The following is a 20,779-nucleotide window of genomic DNA, read 5'->3' on the forward strand; positions in this document are numbered from 1 at the left end:
ATCCCTTCCTATCAGTTAATAGACTCGCCCCTCCTTTTTTTGTTACTAGGTACAAACTTCAGCAAAATAAAGTTAACACTAAATGTCACTTCATAATTGCAGTAATGATCACACAGCTGTGCTTTCCTCAGTTTATAACACATGTCAGCATCAGTTTAGGGGCTGAGCTTCATTTCCTGCCCAGATAGCATCCTGCAGACTGTTTTTGTGGTGGGAACGCAGAGCATCCTGTCGGTCACTGCTGGGGTGCTGAGGCCAGGAGTCGAGGTACCCCAGCTCTCGGAAATGCAGGCTGAGCTCTGCCGTTCACCGTGACTCGGTCCTTTATTTATTGACCTGCTTGCGGATTTTCTTACTTACTTCTCAGTTATTTTTGTTTGCTAGATTAAGAACCATTTTATTTATGAGTTTGTGAATTTTCAAGGAAGAACTCTTACACTTAAATGAACCTGTAAGAAGCCCACAGAAAAGCAAGTGCCTGCAGCGCTAATAATGAGAACTGACAAGGCAGTCCTGCTGGGTTTATTTATGACCTTCTGCCTTTGTTAGCTCTTGTGAGAAATTCCTCTCTAACCATAACAATATTGTTGGAGTTTGGCACTATACAGAGAAATCCTACCGAGCCCCGAGGCCCACAAACTGGCACTCATTCAGCTCATAACAGATTGCTGGGCTTGTTGGAGTTGTGCATTTTCCTTCATTCCTCTTTTATTTAATTCATCAGTAGTCTTCACCAGTTTTTTATACACGGCTTTAAAAAGAAAATATATATATATGCATATATATATATGCATATATATATATGGCTTTTATTCTCAGAGCCCAAATCCCCTTTTTCCGTAATACAATGTCATACCTGCTTAAGTGCTAAGGAAAATTCGGAAGAGGACAGGGTCCTGGAAGGCAAGAAGAGACAGGTCTGTTCTGTACAAGGACAAATCACGGGACGTCACGTCACATGCTCCACACTGACGGACTGTTATGGCGCTCCTACCAATCTCATGTGGTTACTCGCTCTCAGAGTTAAAGTGAACTCAGTAGAACAAATATACCTCAGGTTATGATTTTATAATACTCTGCTTATTATTTCTACTCCTTTTGGGTGCTTTAAGAACCCGTTTATTCCAGCTTGTTTGCTTTCTTCTACAATTTCCAAGTGAAATAGGAAATTTAAAAGCATCAATTCACAGAGAGAATTGTGTTAAAAATTGTAATTTTCTTTGCAAGTAAAGAAAATCGATAATGTTGAACTTGTACCTCTTAAAATGAGATCCTTGACAGGAGTTTTCTGTATGGAGTTATTTAGACCATAGGAGATACACAAAACCTGAAGCAGTATTATTCAGTATTTCTAATAATTGGCCCTGTTTTCTTCGGTGTTGCCAACAATGACAAAATAGCTATTCATATTCTATTTAAAGTATTGATAGACACATGACTTCTATTTCTTCCGAGAATCTGCAGGTTCAAGATGGCACTTCTGGGGGCAATAAGCTGTGGAGGACCCACTTAACTAGAAGTACCAGTGTCTGCATTTGCCGTGTTGATCCCTTTGAGGGAGTGGGTTGTTAGGCCAGGCCACGCTATTGAAATCAGTATCGAGAGTTTTGCTTTATTCTACTTACCTCTTATCTGATTTTTAGTTTTCCTCAGCCATCTTACTCATGTACAAACAGACTTGCTAATGGAAACCGTGAGGAAAATTGTATTAAAGATCTTAGCCTGGAGGCGCGTGGGGGGCTCAGTCGCTTAAGCCGTCTGACTCTTGATTTTGGGTCAGGTCATGATCTCACGGTTCGTGAGGTGGAGCCCCACATAAGACCCCACGCTTTCTCTGTGCTACTTGGGATTCTCTCTCTTTCTCTCTCTCTCTCTCTCTCTCTCTCTCTCTCTCTCTGCCCCTCCCCCTGCCTTGCGCACATGCTCTCTTTCTCAAAATAAATAAACTTAAAAAAAATCACAGCCTGGTAAAATGTGAAAACTATGCATATGAGCATAACTTATTTGTCCGTCTTTGTCTTTTATTTTCTTACCGTATACGTGTGCATTGTTTTCACATCTATTCTGAAAATACTAATATGATTTTATGCTACTGTGATTCAACTGCTACCCGTTTTTTGAATGGGCTTTTTTTTTCAAAAATTCTTTTTTCATGTTTATTTTTGAGAAAGAGAGAGTGAGAGAGCACAAATGGGGGAGGGGCAGAGAGAGAGGGAGACACAGAAGCTGAAGCAGACTCCAGGCTCCGCGAGCTGTCAGCACAGAGTCCGACATGGAGCTTGAACCCACGAACCGTGAGATCATGACCTCAGCCAAAGTCGGACCTTTAACCAACTGAGCCACCCAGGCGCCCCTTAACAGATATTTTTAAAGTCATTTGTCGTTTGCCTTAGAGTGGGTACAAATTAATACTCTGTTCGTGAAATTGCGCTATGGCTACGTGTTCAAATCTCCAGGGTCCCCTTTTGTTTTGTTACTTTTGCAAAGAAGCTCCAGCCCTTATTAAAATGCTATCTGAGGACACCTGGGTATCTCAGTCAGTTAAGTGCCTGAGTCTTGGTTTCAGCTCAGGTCATGATCTCATGGTTCTTGAGTTCAAGCCCCGCATCTGGCTCTGCAGGACAGCATGGAGCCTGCTCGGGATTCTCTCTCCCTTTCTCTCTGCCCCTCCCCCACTCATGTGCTCACGTGTGTACTCTCTCTCTCTCTGTCAAAAATAAACTTGAAAAGAAAGTAAAATTATGCCTGCTCAAGTACAAAGAAGAAATAAAAAATTCTCTCAAATCTAATCCCTTAAAATAACCACTGTTCACATTTTAATACCTCTTAGGTGTTAAAAAAGGCACAGGTATATTTTATATGTACATATAAATGCATATATATTCATATAATATTTTATATATTTTACATCAACTAGGTCATGTTTTCTGCTGTTAACCTGATTTTCACTCAATCTTTTCAATAAAAATTACATTTTTAATGTATATTTTGAATAAATATTACATATTTTTACATTTGAAAGAAAGAACACATACACGGTGGGGAGCAGAGGCAGAGGGGAAAGAGAGAGAGAGACAGACAGACAGGGACACAGGGACAAGGCATCGTAAGTGGGCTCCATGCCCCGCACAGAGCTGGATGCAGGATTCGATGTCACAACCCCGAGATCATGACCTGGGCCAAAATCAAGAGTCAGACCCTCAACCAACTGAGCCACCCAGGTGGCCCAAATAATTATTGTATATTTAAATAACCCACTACTAAGTTGACATTTAGGTGGCTTCTCACTTTTTTGCCACTTTAACATCTAGCTTTCTATCTTTGTTGTTATTCTTTGTTTTAAATGTATTTCTACACTATGTGTTATAATAAAGATCGTGGTGGCTAATATTTATTAAATAGATTCTCTGTTAAGCTAAATTCTCTCCACATCTTTGGGACAGAGATGCACTTTGTAGCGCAGAGATGTTAATTCACTTGCCTGGTTTATACCACTAGGAAGTGATAGAGGGAAGATTTGAACCGAGGCTTTTTACCGCTGGGGCTGATTACCTTTGCCATTCCCTCTTTGTGCAGTGTTTGTCATTGGTAACACTGCATTTTAAAGTGCCAAAAGCTATTTACTTAATAGAATATTGATTGTTAACATAACTATTTGCCTGACACATAATTATCTGGTAAATATTTGTTAAAGAATGGAAGGATGCATTCATGCCACTATTTACTCATCCTATTTTATAAGTGAGATGATATTCTAGAAGTCATTTGCAAATTCTTTATGCTGTATTCAAAATGTAATTTCAATTACAAAGAGTGTTAACAAACAAACCGTGTGTCTGAAATGCGTGTATGTTTATATGTGTATGTAGGCATTTATATACAAAGCAACTGTTTATTGAGCACATGCTTAATAGTTCTTGTTCATAATTATATCTAATCCTCACTATATAGCATAAGTGATAGTTTCCCTATATTTTGGATGGTGAATCTGAGGCTCATTGAGGTTAAGTAACTTGCCCAAGATTGGGTGAAGAAATTACAGATCCCGGACTTGATTTCAAACTGCTCTTACTCCAGATTTCGTGATTTTTACCTCTCCATTATTACTGTAAACCCACGTTCCAGTAAATATTTAGTGAGCACTTTACCTGGTGCCATGCTTGGTGCTGTGGTACTTTATGTACAGCAACTCATTTAACTCTCTCATCAACACTGTGAGGTCATTACTTTTACTGTCCCCTACTAAGTACAGATGAGGGGTGGAGGCTTGTGGGGCTCTGTCATTGCCCACGTCCTTGGAATTTGCAAAAGAGGAGCTGGGTTGGGGTCAGCTGTGTGGTTCTAGAGCCCAGATTCTTTGTAACCGCCATGGCCTGCATCCGAAAAGATCACTGTTTGCTACAATACAAAGGTTTAAAAAAAAAAAAAAAAACAGCTAACATCTAATGGATGCTTTTAAAAAGCAAGTTTCATTAGAGGAGAGGAATATGATACAGAAGAAGACTTTCTGACCCTTGCTAGGGATTTACAGATTGATGACTGGAGTTTTAAGTCCAATTTTATTTCAAAACTTATAATTTACTGGGATAAAAGAAGAATTAGGCAATGTGATAGGCTTGCGAGTCTGCTTACTGAGGTCCCTTCTCTGTTCAGAGGTTTTAGAAGGCAAAGGGAGTGTGAATTTTATCCTTTCACCATTCAGAATCCTATATCTGAATTTGTTTATGTTGTCTTTGAGACTGCTTATAGCGGACTACAGTGCCCATCAGAGAAACTCTTCATTCTCCTAGTGGGCCGTGAAATGTGTTCCAGATGACAAGGTAATTACTTGTAAGTGTGAGGCTCAGTAACACCATTGCACGGCACATCAGTGGCTCTGTTGACAGGTAGTGTGTTTGAGTGTGAAACATGCTGGCCTTCCAGACCTAATTTGGGCCCTTACTGATGATGATATTATTATTATTACTATTATTATTATAATAATCCTCATCACCCTCATCATTATTGGTATTTACAGGTTTCTGTCTGAAACCCTGAATAGGTTTATGACCACCTTTTCTTGAGAAGGAGTTTTTTAAGTTATAAAATGGTTATATGCTCTTAGGAAAAATTACGATGTAAAATTGCACTTGAGTGCTAGCCCTTGAGGTGTTAAGTGACTGGCTGCCCCCTACATAGACAGAAAATGACTCATTTTGGAAACCTCTTATCTAAGTGAATCTTAGATAACGTAAAATAAGAAAAACTCATGTTTTTAAGTTTGACTTTCGGGGGATGTACTGAATGTGTCATATTTCATTTTAAAATATAAAAATAGTCTTCACAAAACATTTCCATCTGTAATGTAGTCAGGCTAATCATGTAAAAAATTTTCTGGATTCTCTACTTTTTTCCTAAAGAACTCAGAAGTCTTAAAAATAATTTCTGTGAAAATATAAAAATTTCAGCTTTCTTTTATATTGAAGCCATTAAACTATTTCTTTCTATTTTTAATGAGATAATTTTAATCTGTCTTTAAATACTGAAGAAATGGAGTAACTTGTTTGTAGATATTTTTGATTATTATTAGAAGAGGAGATAGTCATTCAAAGAAAGAAATTGGAATTTAAGCTGCTGTGGCCTTAGTATTTATTGCATCGTTAATTCTATTTTTAAAAAAATTTGTTTAATGTTTATTTTTGAGAGAGAGACTGCATGAGTGGGGTAGGGGCGGAGAGAGAGAGGGAGACACAGAATCTGCAGCAGGCTCCAGGCTCCGAGCTGTCAGCACAGAGCCCGACGCAGGGCCCGAACTCACGGACCGTGAGATCATGACCTGAGCCGAAGTCCGATTCTTAACCAACCGAGCCACCGAGCCCCACGTTAATTCTATTTTTAACTTCTCCTTCAGAACATGAGTAATTTGAGTGCTGTGTCTAATACATAACTTAGTACCAGGAAATCATCTTCTCTTTTGAACGTGATGCCCTTCACAGTTCCTTCTCGTTTGCTCTGTTCGTTACATTGATCCATTGGCAAAATAAACATGATGATCCCCACTTTACAGGTAAACAGAGGATTAGGTTGCCTTGCCCACAGCCCATCCTTCACGCCACCCAGCTTCAGAAGCCTCTTACATCCAGCGCCTTTCTACTGCGGCACGGCGGTCTCTCCATGCTAACATTTTGTTATTGACAGAAGCATGGTAAAGAGAGTGCCCTGTCCTACTCATTAAAGCGCTTATGAATGAGTGACCCAGCAGGGCCACCTGCAGAATGAAAGGACTACCTCCTCCGTGCAGGATTTCCCTTCTCTTTTGGCTGCTCCTGTTTGGGTTTGTTTTCAAACCCAGTTCCCACCTCTTAGTGGATGTGGTTGTAGGACCTGCAGGGCCCTTGTCACTACCCACTGCGATCGGGAAAGTGGGGGACGACTGCCCTCCCTCCTCTTCTTCACCCTTTCAGCCCTTCCCCGCCACCTCCCTGCTCCCTCGCACTTACCCCTTACACACAGCTCGGGCTCTCTATCCCACGGCCTGTCCCTCTGGTTCACGATCATTACAGCTCACACCTAACTCAGACTGTACCGCACCCATCCTTTCAACTTACTATTTCTCATTTAATTCTCGCAGCAACTGTCTTCGGCAGGTACTGACATTTCCCCCAGTTTCCAGATGAGCGAGGCAAAGCGCAGAAAGGTTAAATATGTCGCCCGGTCACATAATAAGCGGCAAAGCCAGGGTGTGAATCTATGTGGTCTTACTCCTAGAGCTTCCACCGTGGAACATGCTGACCTCTGATTAAAACCCAGCCTCAGAAGCCGTGCGGTAGACAGACGCGGCTTGGCATCACCGGGGAAGCCGCTGTGCAGCTCTCACGTTCTGGTGTCGGTGGCACAGAGCGGCTCACCGAGATGTGAGCGGATGGCTCTTGGAGGGAAGTAGGGCCTCCCCGCGCGAGCCGTGCGGAGGTTCGTTTCAGGCTAGACCAGGCTGCTCGGGCTTTAGGTGCCATCCGTGGTGTCCCGTGTCGGCTGTCGTGAGGGGAGGGAGGACCATGACATGATTCTAACTTGTCTCTTTTCTCTCCCCGTTTCCCTGCTGACCCAGCAGTGCCAATGGCCAGTTCTCATGGGCTCCTCCGGTCTGCGCATTGCGCTGCTGTCCCGGACTTTGTGCATTTCCACTACTGTGCTGATGGGTCACTTCTCTGTTGCCTCCTCTCCTATATTGATGATGTGTCACTGCTTTGGGTTTGGGGGGTTGTTTTCTATCGACATTGTTTTGTGAGAGTCATACGAATATTTTTAACTGTAGCTCATTCAGTTTCACCGCTGTAGAGTGTCTCATTTTCTGAATACATCTCTATTTTATATTGCTGGAAAATTAGACTGTCTCCAACTTTTGTTGTTAGGGTCCTGAAACAGTTTTTTGGCGCCTGGATGTGTCTCCTTATGTACCTGTGCCAGAGAGCACACTTAGGCATGGACTTCCTGGGTCGTAAGATAAAACGCACCTTCAGCTTTACAGTGTGATTACAGATTTTTGCCCAGGGTGATCATACTAATTTATACTCCCACTAGCCATGTCTGGAAAAGCATAAAGTGCATATTTTCTCTCTCCAGTGTTTTTAAATTATGAAACCTGCATTGGAAGTGTTACTTCATTTATTGTTGTTAAGAGTATCAACCGATCATCTTATAAAGGAACTTTGGCTACACCAAAAGGCACATAAGAGAATTAACTTCTTGACCATGTAAAAATTAATGGAGACAGGGCAGCCTTTCCTTACATAAGAATTCCAAATAATAAATGTAGAAGGAACAAAGGAAATAGAAAAGCAACATTAGGGCACCAGAGTTGTGCTGCAGGCAAGGCCCACTGATAAATGCCAACTAAAATTGTGGGCAAAACTAAAGGAGAAACCGTATACTTGCATTGCTTCAAATATATCCCCCCCAAATATTTACTTACTCTGTTTGCTTTTAACCTACACCCACAAATTCTTTGATGCTCATCCAGGAAGTGGAGCATAATTTCCCTCCTTTGGGTGTGGGCTGGACTTAGTGACCCCCTTCTCATGAATGGGATACAGAAAGGGAAAAAGTCACTTGACTGTGGAGAAACTTGGGAGACACCACCTTAACCGCGTGATGACAGTACCATCAGCTCTCCTAAGTCGTGTTTCTATCACACCCCGATACGATGCCTTGTAAAGGACCCTCCACGTCTGTGCTATTCTTTCCCCAAATCTATAACCTCAGCATAGTCCCGGGAAAACACCAAACACAAATTGAAGGATAAATGTGCCACGGTTACATAAAACGTTAACTTGAGGGAGCCTGGGTGAAGGGTGCGTAAGAACACTCACTAAGTACTCTTTGCCGCTTTGTATAAGTCTAAAGTCATTTCAAAATAAAATTTTTTTAAAAATCCAGTGAAGGATTAGAACAAGCATGTATGTTCATATGGTTCATGTGAATAGGGAAATGTCAAAATAACTAAGTTTTAGTACTGTTGTAGAAGTAAAACTTCCCTCTATTCCGTGTAGACTCAGTACAATTTGTGTGTTTCTGGTTTTTTTTTTTAAGTTGCTAATTTATTTGCGGTTCCTATAGGTCTTACTGTTTTAAAGTATTTCATTGCTGTATCCTGAAGAAATAAATGTCTCCTGAGGGTTCATGCCTTTTTGTTTTTAAGTTTTATTTTCAGAATTTCTACGTGCTAAGCATTACACTTCTAAGATAAACAGTAGTTTTTCACCATGAGAGACGCAAAAAGGTGGTGTTGATTGCTTTTCTGTTATAAAGATTTATGACACGCTTTCAGCAATAAAAACTGGTATCAGTAGAAAAACTCTAAATCTTACATATTTACAGATCTTGTTAGTTTGTCAATTTGCTTTCAAAGCACATGGGTCATTCATACCTTAGAGTTTCATACCTGACGTTGATATTTGTAAAACACAAGCCCATAAACCCATATCCCTCTTCCTGCGTGTAACAAGCTGATCCTTCCCCCTTTATAACTGCGCGTCTCAGGAGTCGTCACCAACGGTTTGGGGGTGGGGTATATAAAGAACATAATCCGTTAAAGCCAAGTGTTCCTCATAATTAGTTTTTATTCACTGCTGTGCTATTTTAAGGGTGAGGTGTATGTATTTCAGCTCACTTACCCATTCAGTGATTCTTACATATAACTGAAATGAGCAGGGTGGCTGCAGTCCGGAAAACATGTCACCGTTTAACCTGGACTGTAGTTATTGAGGTCCTTGCTGTTGTTCCTTTGTGTGTTCAATTTTATGTAACGCTAAAATACATAGCTCTTTATAAAATGTTTTACAGATTTATTCTGAAGCGGTACCTATAATTGTAACCGTGTTCTTAAGGCATTCTTCGTTCCTAAACACTTGAAAACATGATTGTTTTCCTTTAAAGTGTTTAACATTTCTTTCTCGGCATTCCTCTGCATTCCTTTTCCTTCTCTGGTGACATTAGAAGCATCTCGGAGCCGTCCGTTGGCTCCCTGGCTCCTAAGAGTGGAAGCCCACGCGGCCTGCTGTGGGCAGAGAGAGGCGGTTCACGGCCGCGCCCACCCCTCTCGCCCAGTCTCTTTCCTGGCTTCCCAGTGAGCTTCCCCTCACCGCTCCTGGAAGAGGCATCCGGCCCACAGCTCTTGCCTTTGCACATTGTTCTGTCTGCCTCCAGGCTCCTGCACACCACTCGTCCAGGGGGCTCGCCTTGGCTCCTGGTGTGGACCTACCGCAGACCGCAGCCCCCGGGCCTGCGTGCACCGGCTGAGGACGCACTGTTGTGTCTTCCACACCGCTTACGAATCCGCCCCTCCATCACAGAATTTCTTCCTTAAGAATTTATCTGGCTAGCTGTTTGTCTCTCTTCATTGACACTCTGCGAAAGTGGGCATTTGAGTGTGCAGGATCAACAGTGCAGGCCAACTTAAATATAAAATGTCATTCACATGTTTTTCCACCTCCTTTTCCATCACCTCTCTCCCCCGCCCACAGCTTCACCTGCAAACCTTAGAGAGGGCATGCCTGCCTGAGGGTTGACACGCAGTACAGAGACCTCTCCCCAAATTATTCATTGTTCTCACTTTATTATGTAGTTGTAACCTCACAGGTGGTCTGTCATTTCTATTAATAAGTGCATTCTTTTTCATTTTTTTAACGTTTTTTATTTATTTTTGAGACAGAGAGAGACAGAGCATGAACGGGGGAGGGTCAGAGAGAGAGGGAGACACAGAATCTGAAACAGGCTCCAGGCTCTGAGCGGTCAGCACAGAGCCTGATGCGGGGCTCGAAGTCACGGACCGCGAGATCATGACCTGAGCCGAAGTCGGACGCTCAACCGACTGAGCCACCCAGGCGCCCCCAATAAGTGCATTCTTTAAGATGCCGTTGCTCTTAGAATAATAACGGACCAGCAACTGTTCACACATGAGTCTTTTTTAATGTTTTCAGCACTGGCTTGGGCTTCGACTCGAGGTTAGGAAAGGTCTGGAGGCTCTTGGCTATGTTGGACAATGAAATCAGTTAAGAAACATTTGGGTAGGAACAATAGATTGGAGCTAATAAGATGCTATAGTTTCGTCATATAAGAAAATATACACAATGTCTCTGGTACATAGAAGGTGCTGAATCAATGGTAGTAAGAGTTGTTGCTAAAAAATCATCATTATTATGTTCATTATCATTATCACTTGTGAGCACAGTCCTAGGAGTGTAACCAAGCAGGGTAATGTTATTTCCAAGTGAAAGTTAATCCCAAATTCCATACAATGTAAAAAAACAAAAACAAAAAAAAACCTATAAGTAAATTTTCTTACCAAATAATTTTTAAGTTCAGGACTGCCCATACTGTTGTAAAGGGTCTGTTTGTTGTTCTTCCTACCCTACATGACATCTTGAGACTGTTGTTAATAGTGGAAGAACAGAGAATCTCCCTGGGCAGAGTTCAAAAACTGAGAATAATTTAGGATCCCCCTGAGGCTCGTGCAATGGAAAAAAATTCCCTTACATGATGCATATTTCATACTTATATTGTTTACCACGTCTAAATTTAGAACACAGCACATTTCATATCAGGAGTTCTAACCCAAGGACCTTTGAGGCCAGCTTCTATTTTAGGTGCTGATTTTTCAAAATCAACGGAAATACAACCATTTTAACAATTTTTGCTTATGATAGTGTGCGTGACTCTGAATCCTGCTTCTGTAAAGTATCGGTTTAGTTGATTATCCTGCAAATGTCCCTTTGAAATGAGAGTTACCCATAATGGAATCTTGGCTGGAGAAAAAGAAAAAGAAAGTGGTTCTCATTACAATGAATTTTGACTCATGAATTTTCTTTGCATTTATCCTTGGCTTTGGCTAAGGGTTTGTCATTTGTGGCGCTTGTGACTATGTTTAAATTAACATCAAACTTTTTTTTTCCAGTTGGCCTCATACATCTTAAGGCTACATGTTATATATATTGTCACATATAATGAAGAGATAAATATTTATTATTTGGACATGTTTAAATAGAAAGTGATATATATAACTTGGAAAGAAGATGCTTTTAGAGCCTAAAAATTAGTGCTTTGGAGGATTTTTTTTTTTTCACGGATTCTGTCTTACTGTGCCTTTGCATTTTTTTATTCGTTTAGACAGGAAGCCTAAGCTTTTAACTCATTTGCTGTCTAGACAAACGAAAACAACAGGGACTTGGGTGGGCTGCATGGAGAAGAAACCTACCAATATCATAGAGATTAAACAGAGTCACTGTGAGGTTTTTCCTTTGTGTATATATGGCAGTCAAATTACTGACTCAATTCTAATATCAGTTTCAAGGTGTGTTTGTATCACATGTCCAAAATGATACTTCTAAAATAAGGTTGAAAGGTACGAAGCGATTTTACAGTGTGCGAAGTATCAGTTTCTAAAGAGCTAAGCATCTGATGAGGCTGGGGGTGGTTAGCCTCAGGGATGTTAATTGGAAACAGAGGGCTGAGAATTCATTGCTAAATCTTAATAGCGAAGTCAGTAGTTTTCACTAGAGCAATGGTAAATATTTAGAAAGATTTGCATGTGCTGGCTTACTCTATATGGTCTTTGCAGCTGTATTTTACCATAGAGCATATAAATTCAGCGACAGTCACCAGTGACCAGTCAAACCCTTCCTCTCTTTAGCACCACACTTGGCACAAGGAGTCACTGCTCTTAAGAAAGTTAGGGTCCAGTTAGAGAAAAAGAAAAAATGCGTGTCTGAATTTTATACTTAAAATTCTAAAAAGGAGAAGAGACACTATTCCTGCTTTTGAAGATAATGGAGAGACTTTTTAAAAAGACCATTGAACTGGCATTTTAACCTGTGCGTCAAACCCATGGGAAGTCACAGTGAGAAATCATTAACTGTATCCTATTAAAATCCTTAAACAAGAGACCTGAACTAGTCTCATTGATTGAAATATCTTCTCTGTTTCTAATTCAGTGTTTATCCTCGTGCTCTCTTGGGGCACTTCTGAGCAAGAGAAGACCAAATGTGTGTCTGTTCTGCAGTTCTCTATCAGAGACTGATCTAATACTGTCAACTAATTGTATTGAGGGCCACAGCTTAGAGTATGTTGGAGTCGATTTGCTTTTGTAAAAACCCACTTATTTAATTAAACAAGGGAGTAAGATTTTCTAACTTATTCCCAGGTCTTGGAAGAGACGGTAAGATATCCCCAGCATTACCTGAATTTATCCTTTAGGAAGCTAACTTACTAGATACATTGAATACCATCAAAACCAAAGATGCCTCTGGATGTAGTAAGTCATAATAAATGAAAAATATTTTTAGGGAGCTGGGGGTGGGGAACATGTCGGACACCGAGCTCGGCAGGAAGTGGGACCAGTGCATGGTGGATGCGGTCGTGAAGATAGGTGTTGGCTTTGGATTAAGACTGGTTTTCTCACTTACCTTCTTTAAAAGAAGAATGTGGCCATTAGTCTTTGGTTCTGGCACGGAATTGGGAATGGCTGACTCCAACTGTCAGCATGATTTCCAGGCTCCGTATCTTCTACACGGAAAATATGTCCAAGAGCAGGAGCAGTGACTTCCACCTGAGAACATCCCAGTGGGAGGAAAAGAGAAATCATGTCTATTCCTCCGGAATACTGAAGTGCCCTGGAGTCAGCTGACATTCTTCTGTAGCAATGTCATCAGTAATGCTTTCAACTCCAGCACACTGGTTTATGTATTTGAAACCAAGTCTGTTTCTTGTTTTGCATTTTCTCTCTGGAAATTGCAAGGAGGTGGTCTTAAAAGAAGTAAATTAAAAGTAGGCAGCCCCCCAGTAAATTAAAAGTAGGGAGGATCATCTATAATATGCAGACATGAGAGAATTTGTATGTCTGTTACGTGTATGTGTAGATCTCTAAAAATTCTTCCTATGCTCCTCCTTCGTGGCATGTTCCCATACACACCCCTCTGTCACTGCCCTTCCCCACCCTGTCCCATCGTATTGAATCGGGGACATATCTGCGCTCTGTGTTAAGTCATAAGTGTGTCTCTTGTCAGAGTCTGCTAGCATTGTTATTGCTCCCCGGTGGCACTTCCTGCTCCGTGCAGTGAAATCTCCTGTACCTGTCGCTCGGATCAGAATGAAAATTTTACATGGGCGGAGAGACGATGGTTACGGAGGCAAAGCCTTTGCAGGGAACTTCCATTTAAATTAAGTTTTAAAGTAAAACAAGCTTTTCTTTTCTAAGGCACTGATTTTCAAAAAATAATTTAACCATTGGCGGCAGAGGTTACATTATTTTGGGGGCGCTGGAAAGTATTCAGTATTCTGAGTGATGTCACATACTGAAAACCCAACTCGAGAGCTAGGTTTTGCCAACTCCGCTTGTCCTGGCAGAATACCGAATTTACTGTGTATGAGCCCATGCAGTCATTGCCTCACCCATCACTCCACACAGCAAAGATGCAGAGGGAATGCTGTGGGGCAGGGGGACTCTAGCCCCTTAAAAGAGTCCTCTCTGCAATTACCTTACCTGCCAGCCTTCCAGCAAGATAAATGGAAGCACTGTAGCTTGAAGGTGCCTTGGTCCGAATGAGATGCAGTAAGGTCTCTCTGTTCTTTACAGGCATCATAGATCTGATAGTACTTATAAAAGAAGAATAGAGTTGGTGCCCTGCTGACTAAATTGTCCTCTAGAGGAGTATTAGTTACAGAGCTTCTTTGTTAACTAGGCTGAATGTTTAAGCCACTGTTGAACTTCTTTTATTAACATGTTTTAAGATAGCTATACATATGGATAGCCTGAGTGTCTGCAGGGCGGGAATATTTCTCTATAATTTACATATAAAAGTTACGTGTATGTATAATAGTAATACAGAAATTATATCTTTTTATTACTCTTCTGTTGCACTGAGGTCTAGTCAGCACTGAAATTCTGATGATATGTTGAACACTAAGAAAGCCACCGTTTTTATATTTTTCTCTTGGTATTTCCTTGATCAGCTTGTTGGATAACAGAAATGTTTTTCATGCTTTTGCAGCTTGAATGAAGCTTTCTTAACACCCATCCGTGTCACCTGTTCGGCCGTAACTTGGAATTTTAAGGGAGGACAGGGAAGGAATTTACAGGTCGCGCAGAGAATGTTACAAATTTCCAAGTAACAATTTGTTTGTTTGGGTTTCTTATGAAGAAAGATTTGCATAAGAGTATTTAACTTCAGATGATGATGTTTAAAAAAAATTGAATCTATGTCAAAGCCTTTTCTATGTTTAAACCCATAAGTAGTATAATAAAAGATAATAGTTTTATCTCTAGTTATCTATTAAAAATTTGTTTTTCCTGCAACGAAGCATGAAAAGCCCACTTCTCCCCCCTCCCCGACTGTTTCTTGCCCGACGGACCCCTTGTTTATTGACGATGGATACTTGTTAGGTGTTAGAGAGTGCGTGCACACAGAGCCCGCCAGCCATCGTCACGGGGGCTTCCCAGCTTCCTCCACTCCTACAAAGAGAACGCGGCTCTGTCTGGCTCCCATTCAGTATTTTCCGGGTGGATGTAGATGTGGAGTCGGTCCCTGTTCTTGGCGAAGCTCCTAGGATTCCTGACATACAGGGTGTCACCACGTGGTTCGACTGAGGCCTGGCGCTCTCTCATTTCCCCCAAGGAAGAGGCAAAGGCAGTAGACCCCGTACTAGAAATACTTCAGCTCTGAGTCAGGGGTTAGCAGACTTTTTCTGGAAGGGCCCGACAGTAGATATTTTGGGCTTTGCAGGCCACGGGGTCTCCATCAGAGTCTCCATCCTAGCCCCGAAGTGGCCATGGTCGGTACCTAGAGGGATGGCGGTGACAGCGTTCGATAAAACGTTAACAGATACTGAAATTCGAATTTCAAGTATTTTTCACGTATCACATAGTATTACGCTTGATTTTTTTTTTTTCCTCTCAGTCATTTAACAACATTTGGTTCTCGGGCAGAGCAAAAACAGGCAGCGTCCAGGTGGAGCGCCCAGGCCAGAGCTGACAACACCTGCTTTGACGAGCCCCGCCCATGTGTCCCTTTGCAGTTCTGTGAATTGGTTACATCCGGTCAGGAGGGGGCTGCGTTGGGAGCAAGTTCTTAAACCCCAACCCCTCTTCCACTCCCCGCACCCATCCTCGCTCTGAGCCTGTGCCATGAGGAGTCCACAGAGAGCCGGGGGTGGGGGGAGGGACGGCTGGAACTGGCCCTGTTTGCTCTCTCAGCAGATCGACATGAGTGCACGAGTACACTTCTAATTTCGGTCTTGTTTCTCGAGAGTCAGAGAAGTGCCTTGATTTCCGAAGGGTGAATACTTTCTACGTTGTATACAGCATGTCCCTTTCTCTCTTTCTGACCCTGCTTCGCAAAAGTTGCGCTCAGTTCCGAAAGTCTGCATGGAACTGTTGTTGAACCCGGTAATCCAGTTAAATACAGTGTTTTACCAGCTGAATATGTGCAAAATCATGCAACTTGTGGGCCCTGAGTAGAAACGTTTATAGATTTTATCCTCTGAATTTTGAAAATACGATTCAGTTTTCCTCATTTTATTTTGGAGATTCGATGATACTTTCTCCAGTGGTGATATGTTCAATCTACCCTGATACTGTTATATTTGTTATTATGTTTGTTACTCTAAACCTAGATGCGATTCTTAGATGTTACTCTCCTTAGCATAAGAAATTTTTGTTTTTCTGTACCATTCATTTTTGTGAGGTTTTTGTAGCTATTTGAGAATGTTATTTTTTAATTGTTGGCACTTTCGCTGTTAAGAAAGAGAAGCTCGTTATATGATTTAACAATGGTTAACAGAGAAACTTTCCAGGAGACTGGGATCCTCATCCTGAGTTTGCTTTGTGACATTTGGGGGTACCCTGAAGACCCATAACCAGCTATGCTTTACCTGGTCCCTTTGGTATTTCTTGGTCTAGACTCAGTCTACCTCCACCAGTTTTCAAAGCCTTAGTTTTAGAAGTCCCACTAGTAGTAAGCAGTGAGATAAGCTGAATGAGTAGAGGGTATAAATTGAAATTAAATATGCGTTGTAGACAATAACAGAACCTGGCATTTCTGATCCCATTCTGCAGCATTTAGTCCTAGATTATCAAGGCAAATAATTTTATACTGCAGCCCAGCCTTTAGAACTCAGCCCGCTGTAGCTCTGGGCCCCACCTGGATCTCCAGACTCTCAGCGACCTGGGAGTGCCTGCTGGTGGGTGACCCATTCTGGACCCTGGCACCACAGCAGTGAGGAAGGCCGAACTCCAGTCTCTTCCTTTCATTCTGACCAGGTTGCAGAAGACTCCTCTCTCAACTCTCTTCTTCCTCTTGAGTGGATGGTTCTGTCCTCAGTGCTGTAACCTTCGACAGTAACTAACTGAGCTGCAGTGTCTGTGTCTGTCAAATGGTGATGGTTAATAACTGCCTTACAGGGTGTTAGGAACAAATCAGACTTGGCATTAAAAATTGTTTGTTTAGCTTAAAGTTGTTATAAAAAGTAAGGTATAACATGAGGACCCATTTCTGCCAACATAACCTCAAAGGGATTTAGTTTCACAGGATCCTACAAAAGTATACACATAACTATTTTATCATAATGGCACTTACAGTTACTTAAGATGTAAGCATTTCTTACCACAAGGTTTGATTAAAATTCTGCTCTTCCATTAGAACGTAATCGTTTGAAATTCACATAGTCCTTCAACGTTGACTCCAAATAGAAGGATCCGGAGCTATAGTTTTCAGTTTATGGAAATCATCATTTCTTTCAGATGGTAAAGTCGCCATCAGAAGTGCTGTTTCCTGTAACTCTTGGAACAGGTTTGGGGGACAAGTGCTGGCAGCTTAAAGGAAAGCTGTCAGGCGGTTTTATGGAAGAGAGGTGTACAGCTTTCTTCACTCTTTAGGGCTGGGCCAGATCTTAGGGTTCAACTCATGAGAGACCTCCTGAAAGTCTTCTAAGAACGAGTGGCCATGCTCTGAATTTGGGGTATTATCTAGAAAAACTTTGTCTCCGAAAGGGGCATTGTTGCAATTTTGAAATACTTTTTTGGTCAGGCATGGGTCCAAGAGTGTTACTTTATAAACCTATTGGTGTTTCTTTCTCAGGACCTGTCTGGCTCCATTGATGACCTCCCCACGGGAACGGAAGCCACTCTGAGCTCAGCAGTCAGTGCGTCTGGATCCACGAGCAGCCAAGGGGATCAGAGCAACCCTGCTCAGTCGCCTTTCTCTCCACACGCATCCCCCCATCTCTCCAGCATCCCCGGGGGCCCGTCGCCTTCTCCTGTCGGCTCTCCTGTGGGAAGCAACCAGTCGCGATCTGGCCCAATTTCTCCCGCAAGTATTCCAGGTATTCATTTCTTAATCTTTATTCTTCCACTCGGTGGTAAAGACAGACCTAGTGTTCATAAATGGCAACATACATTCCATGGTTTGTTTTACTATTCAAAAACGCGGTGATGAAACCACATGGTAATGGAACCATGTGTTAGAAGCATAACTTTGAGAGCCCCGATTCCCAAAGATATTCAACTAATGAATAAACAATAAACACTCAGTTACTAAAATCGCCCGCTAGTTTGATGTTTTTGGTTTGGACATTGACCTTAACGCCAGAAATTTATTTATTCTCAGTATCTGTTTTGTAATGATTCTATGCATAAGATTCTCTGTTGATGAGTGCCACTGAGGTAAGATTGTGGACAAGTATCGGCCTCAGTTTTTATGGTTCTATTTAATTTATTCCATGGCAGTCAGCTTCTAACGTGTAGTGTGTGTCCCTGCCAGTGTTTTCCTGGGCCAGCACACATTCACGTCCTCATCACTGATGGAGACTCGCCTCCTGGTTTTGACGTAAGGAGTTCACGTGCCAGTGAACTCAGCAGCCACACTTCGTCTCTGTCTTTTACCCCCTTTATTGTGTACGTGGGGGTGTTTGTCTTTCTGTTGCATCATACTCCTCCAGCTTTCTTCTGTCAACATCATCCCTTTCTTTTATCAGCAAATTACTAAATGTAATTTATTTCCACGTAGCTTTTGCTAACATGATCTAGGTGGCTGCCGGAAAGTGCCTTTTACTAATGTATTAGAACGAATATTAAATTGTGGATAAATCTTCCGATAGTTTATTCTGTTCTCTGGAAAGCATGGGTGGTAGTTTTACCCCTTCTTACATTTTACTGCTTTTGTATTTAAAAAATGCTTATTATGGGATGTTTTATATATAAATGTATATGTATGTTTATATTTATATAGATATCTATATCTATATAGATAGATATCTAATAAATCTATATTTATATAGATAAACATATGTATATATAGATATGGATAAACATATATATCTATATATAGAGAGAGAGATAGATAAACATATATATATGTATATATGTGAACACATACAACATGCCAATGATGAGACATAGCTATCAAATGAATACTCGTGAACCCACCGTCCTGTTTAAGAATTGGAGTATTACCAGTTTTGCTGTGTCTACCTGTGTGTTCCTTTCTCATCTTTAGTCCCGTCCCTCTTCCCTGCCTCAAATACTCTGTGAACAGTTTTTTTTAATTGTTCTTTTTGGGTGTTTTGTTTTGTTTTGTTTTGTTTTGTGGAAGAATTTTATTATAAAAATTCATAGAAGATATTAGTTTTATTGAGTTTTGAGATTTATAGAAATGTATGTAGAGTGACTATATAATTTATCAACCAAGCTGAGACACTTTTGGGGGCATGGAAGTGTTGCTATTAATAATTAGGGGACAGTAGGCATAAACTAGGAAGATTCTTGTCAAAACAGAAAATGTGGTTATCCATCCATGCTGTAAATGGTCTCCCACAATTTGCTTTTTTGACTAAATGTTCTGTTTCTAAGGTTCATCCATATTTTAGATACAGCTATAATATAGCACATTTTGATTTAGGCATTCTGATGTTAACCTTTCTTTCAGAAATATGTTTGTCCTTACAGAGATTGTAATTAAACCTGGATTACCCACCTTCAACATTTTTAAAGCTCCGAATACTTTATATTCCAGAACTCCTTAGGCAGTTTTTGGTATTGAGATGATTTTTGAAGCATCAACTACCTAAACATTAGGAAGTCATATGTAAAGTATTGCACTTGTTGAGCAAGAACTCCTTTCGAAAATTGGATCAAAAGGACTTTTCTTAGTAATAGTAACTTCAATGAAAACTCCTCACAGGGATAAAGATATTGTAGCTTTTTATTTAAAATTCCTGACATGGGTAATTCACAATCTGGTGATTTTCACACATATGTTTATCATTCCAGTGGGGATTTTGAAACTCCTTTTTCACTGTTTGGATTTTGATGTGGTGTAGAACACATGCCCAACAAAAGGGCTCACTTTGGACACATGGTACCACATACTGTGGAGGAGGTAGCTCGGCAGGTGAACTGGCTTCAGAGTCTGGTGCTTAGCTCTGTGTTGTGCAGCATAGAGTTGGTCAGCGGATTACGCTTCTGATGACCCCCGAGCCCCATCTCAAATGAGGCCTGTTGTTTGTAGTCGCTGCGGGTAAGGACCCGAATAGGAATCTGTCTGCCAGCTTCTTGGGAAAGTAAGTCTGTAGTGGAATGCTTTCAGGTTTCTTGGAAACGTTGTTGAAAGCACACAGCGTGTTTTTAAGCTTGGGTCCGAAATGCTAACCGCCCAGGGCCTACGTTTTCATTTCACCATACTAGTCCAGATCAGCTCCTTGCATCCCTGTGGCACAGGGAAAAAATGACACAGCGGAAGTTCCACTTTTGGTGGGGAGGAACGCCCTTCAAGTAGATCCGTAACCATGTTTGCTGAGTGTGAAGGTACCGAGTAATGGGACTGTGCAAAACATGGCAGAGAGAACGTTTCTTTAAGGTTCGTGTTATTCTAAGAGGAGTGACCTCCTGGAAAAGCTGGTCGGCAGTTTCGACACCTGGTCACTTTTCTCCTGGGTGGAACCACAACACTGCAACTGGATGGGCTTTCATATAATTAGCTGATCTCACCTCATTTTATCGCCACCTACTAGTTTTATAACCTCGGACAGGCCTCTGAGCCTCTCTGTGCCTCAGTTTCTGCATTTGTAAAGATAATAACCACACCTCCTAGGGTTCCTGTAAAGATTAAATGTTGATGCACATGAAGGAGACACGTGGTAAACACTCAGTGCGTGTTCCCTGTCGCTGTGGTTCTGGTTATCGTTAACCGAGACCCGGAGGCTTGCCCTGTGCTGTCCAGAGCAGCACAGGGGGTTTTGGCAAGTCTTCTGATTG

General features: G+C 41.5%; 2 protein-coding genes across 14 annotated transcripts in view; both read left to right on the top strand.

Moving 5' to 3' along the window:
- Positions 1-20,779, top strand: part of ARID1B (AT-rich interaction domain 1B) — a 449,892-nt gene that overhangs the window by 303,090 nt on the left and 126,023 nt on the right. For all 13 annotated transcript variants that reach the window (XM_043592659.1, XM_043592667.1, XM_043592660.1 and 10 more), the window contains one exon: positions 17,607-17,850. In XM_043592659.1, the coding sequence (XP_043448594.1) occupies positions 17,607-17,850 (244 nt within the window). The remainder of the gene's footprint in view (positions 1-17,606; positions 17,851-20,779) is intronic.
- LOC122490131 (MICOS complex subunit MIC10-like) lies at positions 12,718-13,199 on the top strand. Its single transcript, XM_043592674.1, has one exon. The coding sequence runs from the start codon at positions 12,802-12,804 to the stop codon at positions 13,072-13,074; it is 273 nt and encodes a 90-aa protein (XP_043448609.1). The 5' UTR covers positions 12,718-12,801; the 3' UTR covers positions 13,075-13,199.

Source organism: Prionailurus bengalensis, chromosome B2 (assembly GCF_016509475.1).
Source record: "Prionailurus bengalensis isolate Pbe53 chromosome B2, Fcat_Pben_1.1_paternal_pri, whole genome shotgun sequence".
NCBI classification, from domain to species: domain Eukaryota; kingdom Metazoa; phylum Chordata; class Mammalia; order Carnivora; family Felidae; genus Prionailurus; species Prionailurus bengalensis.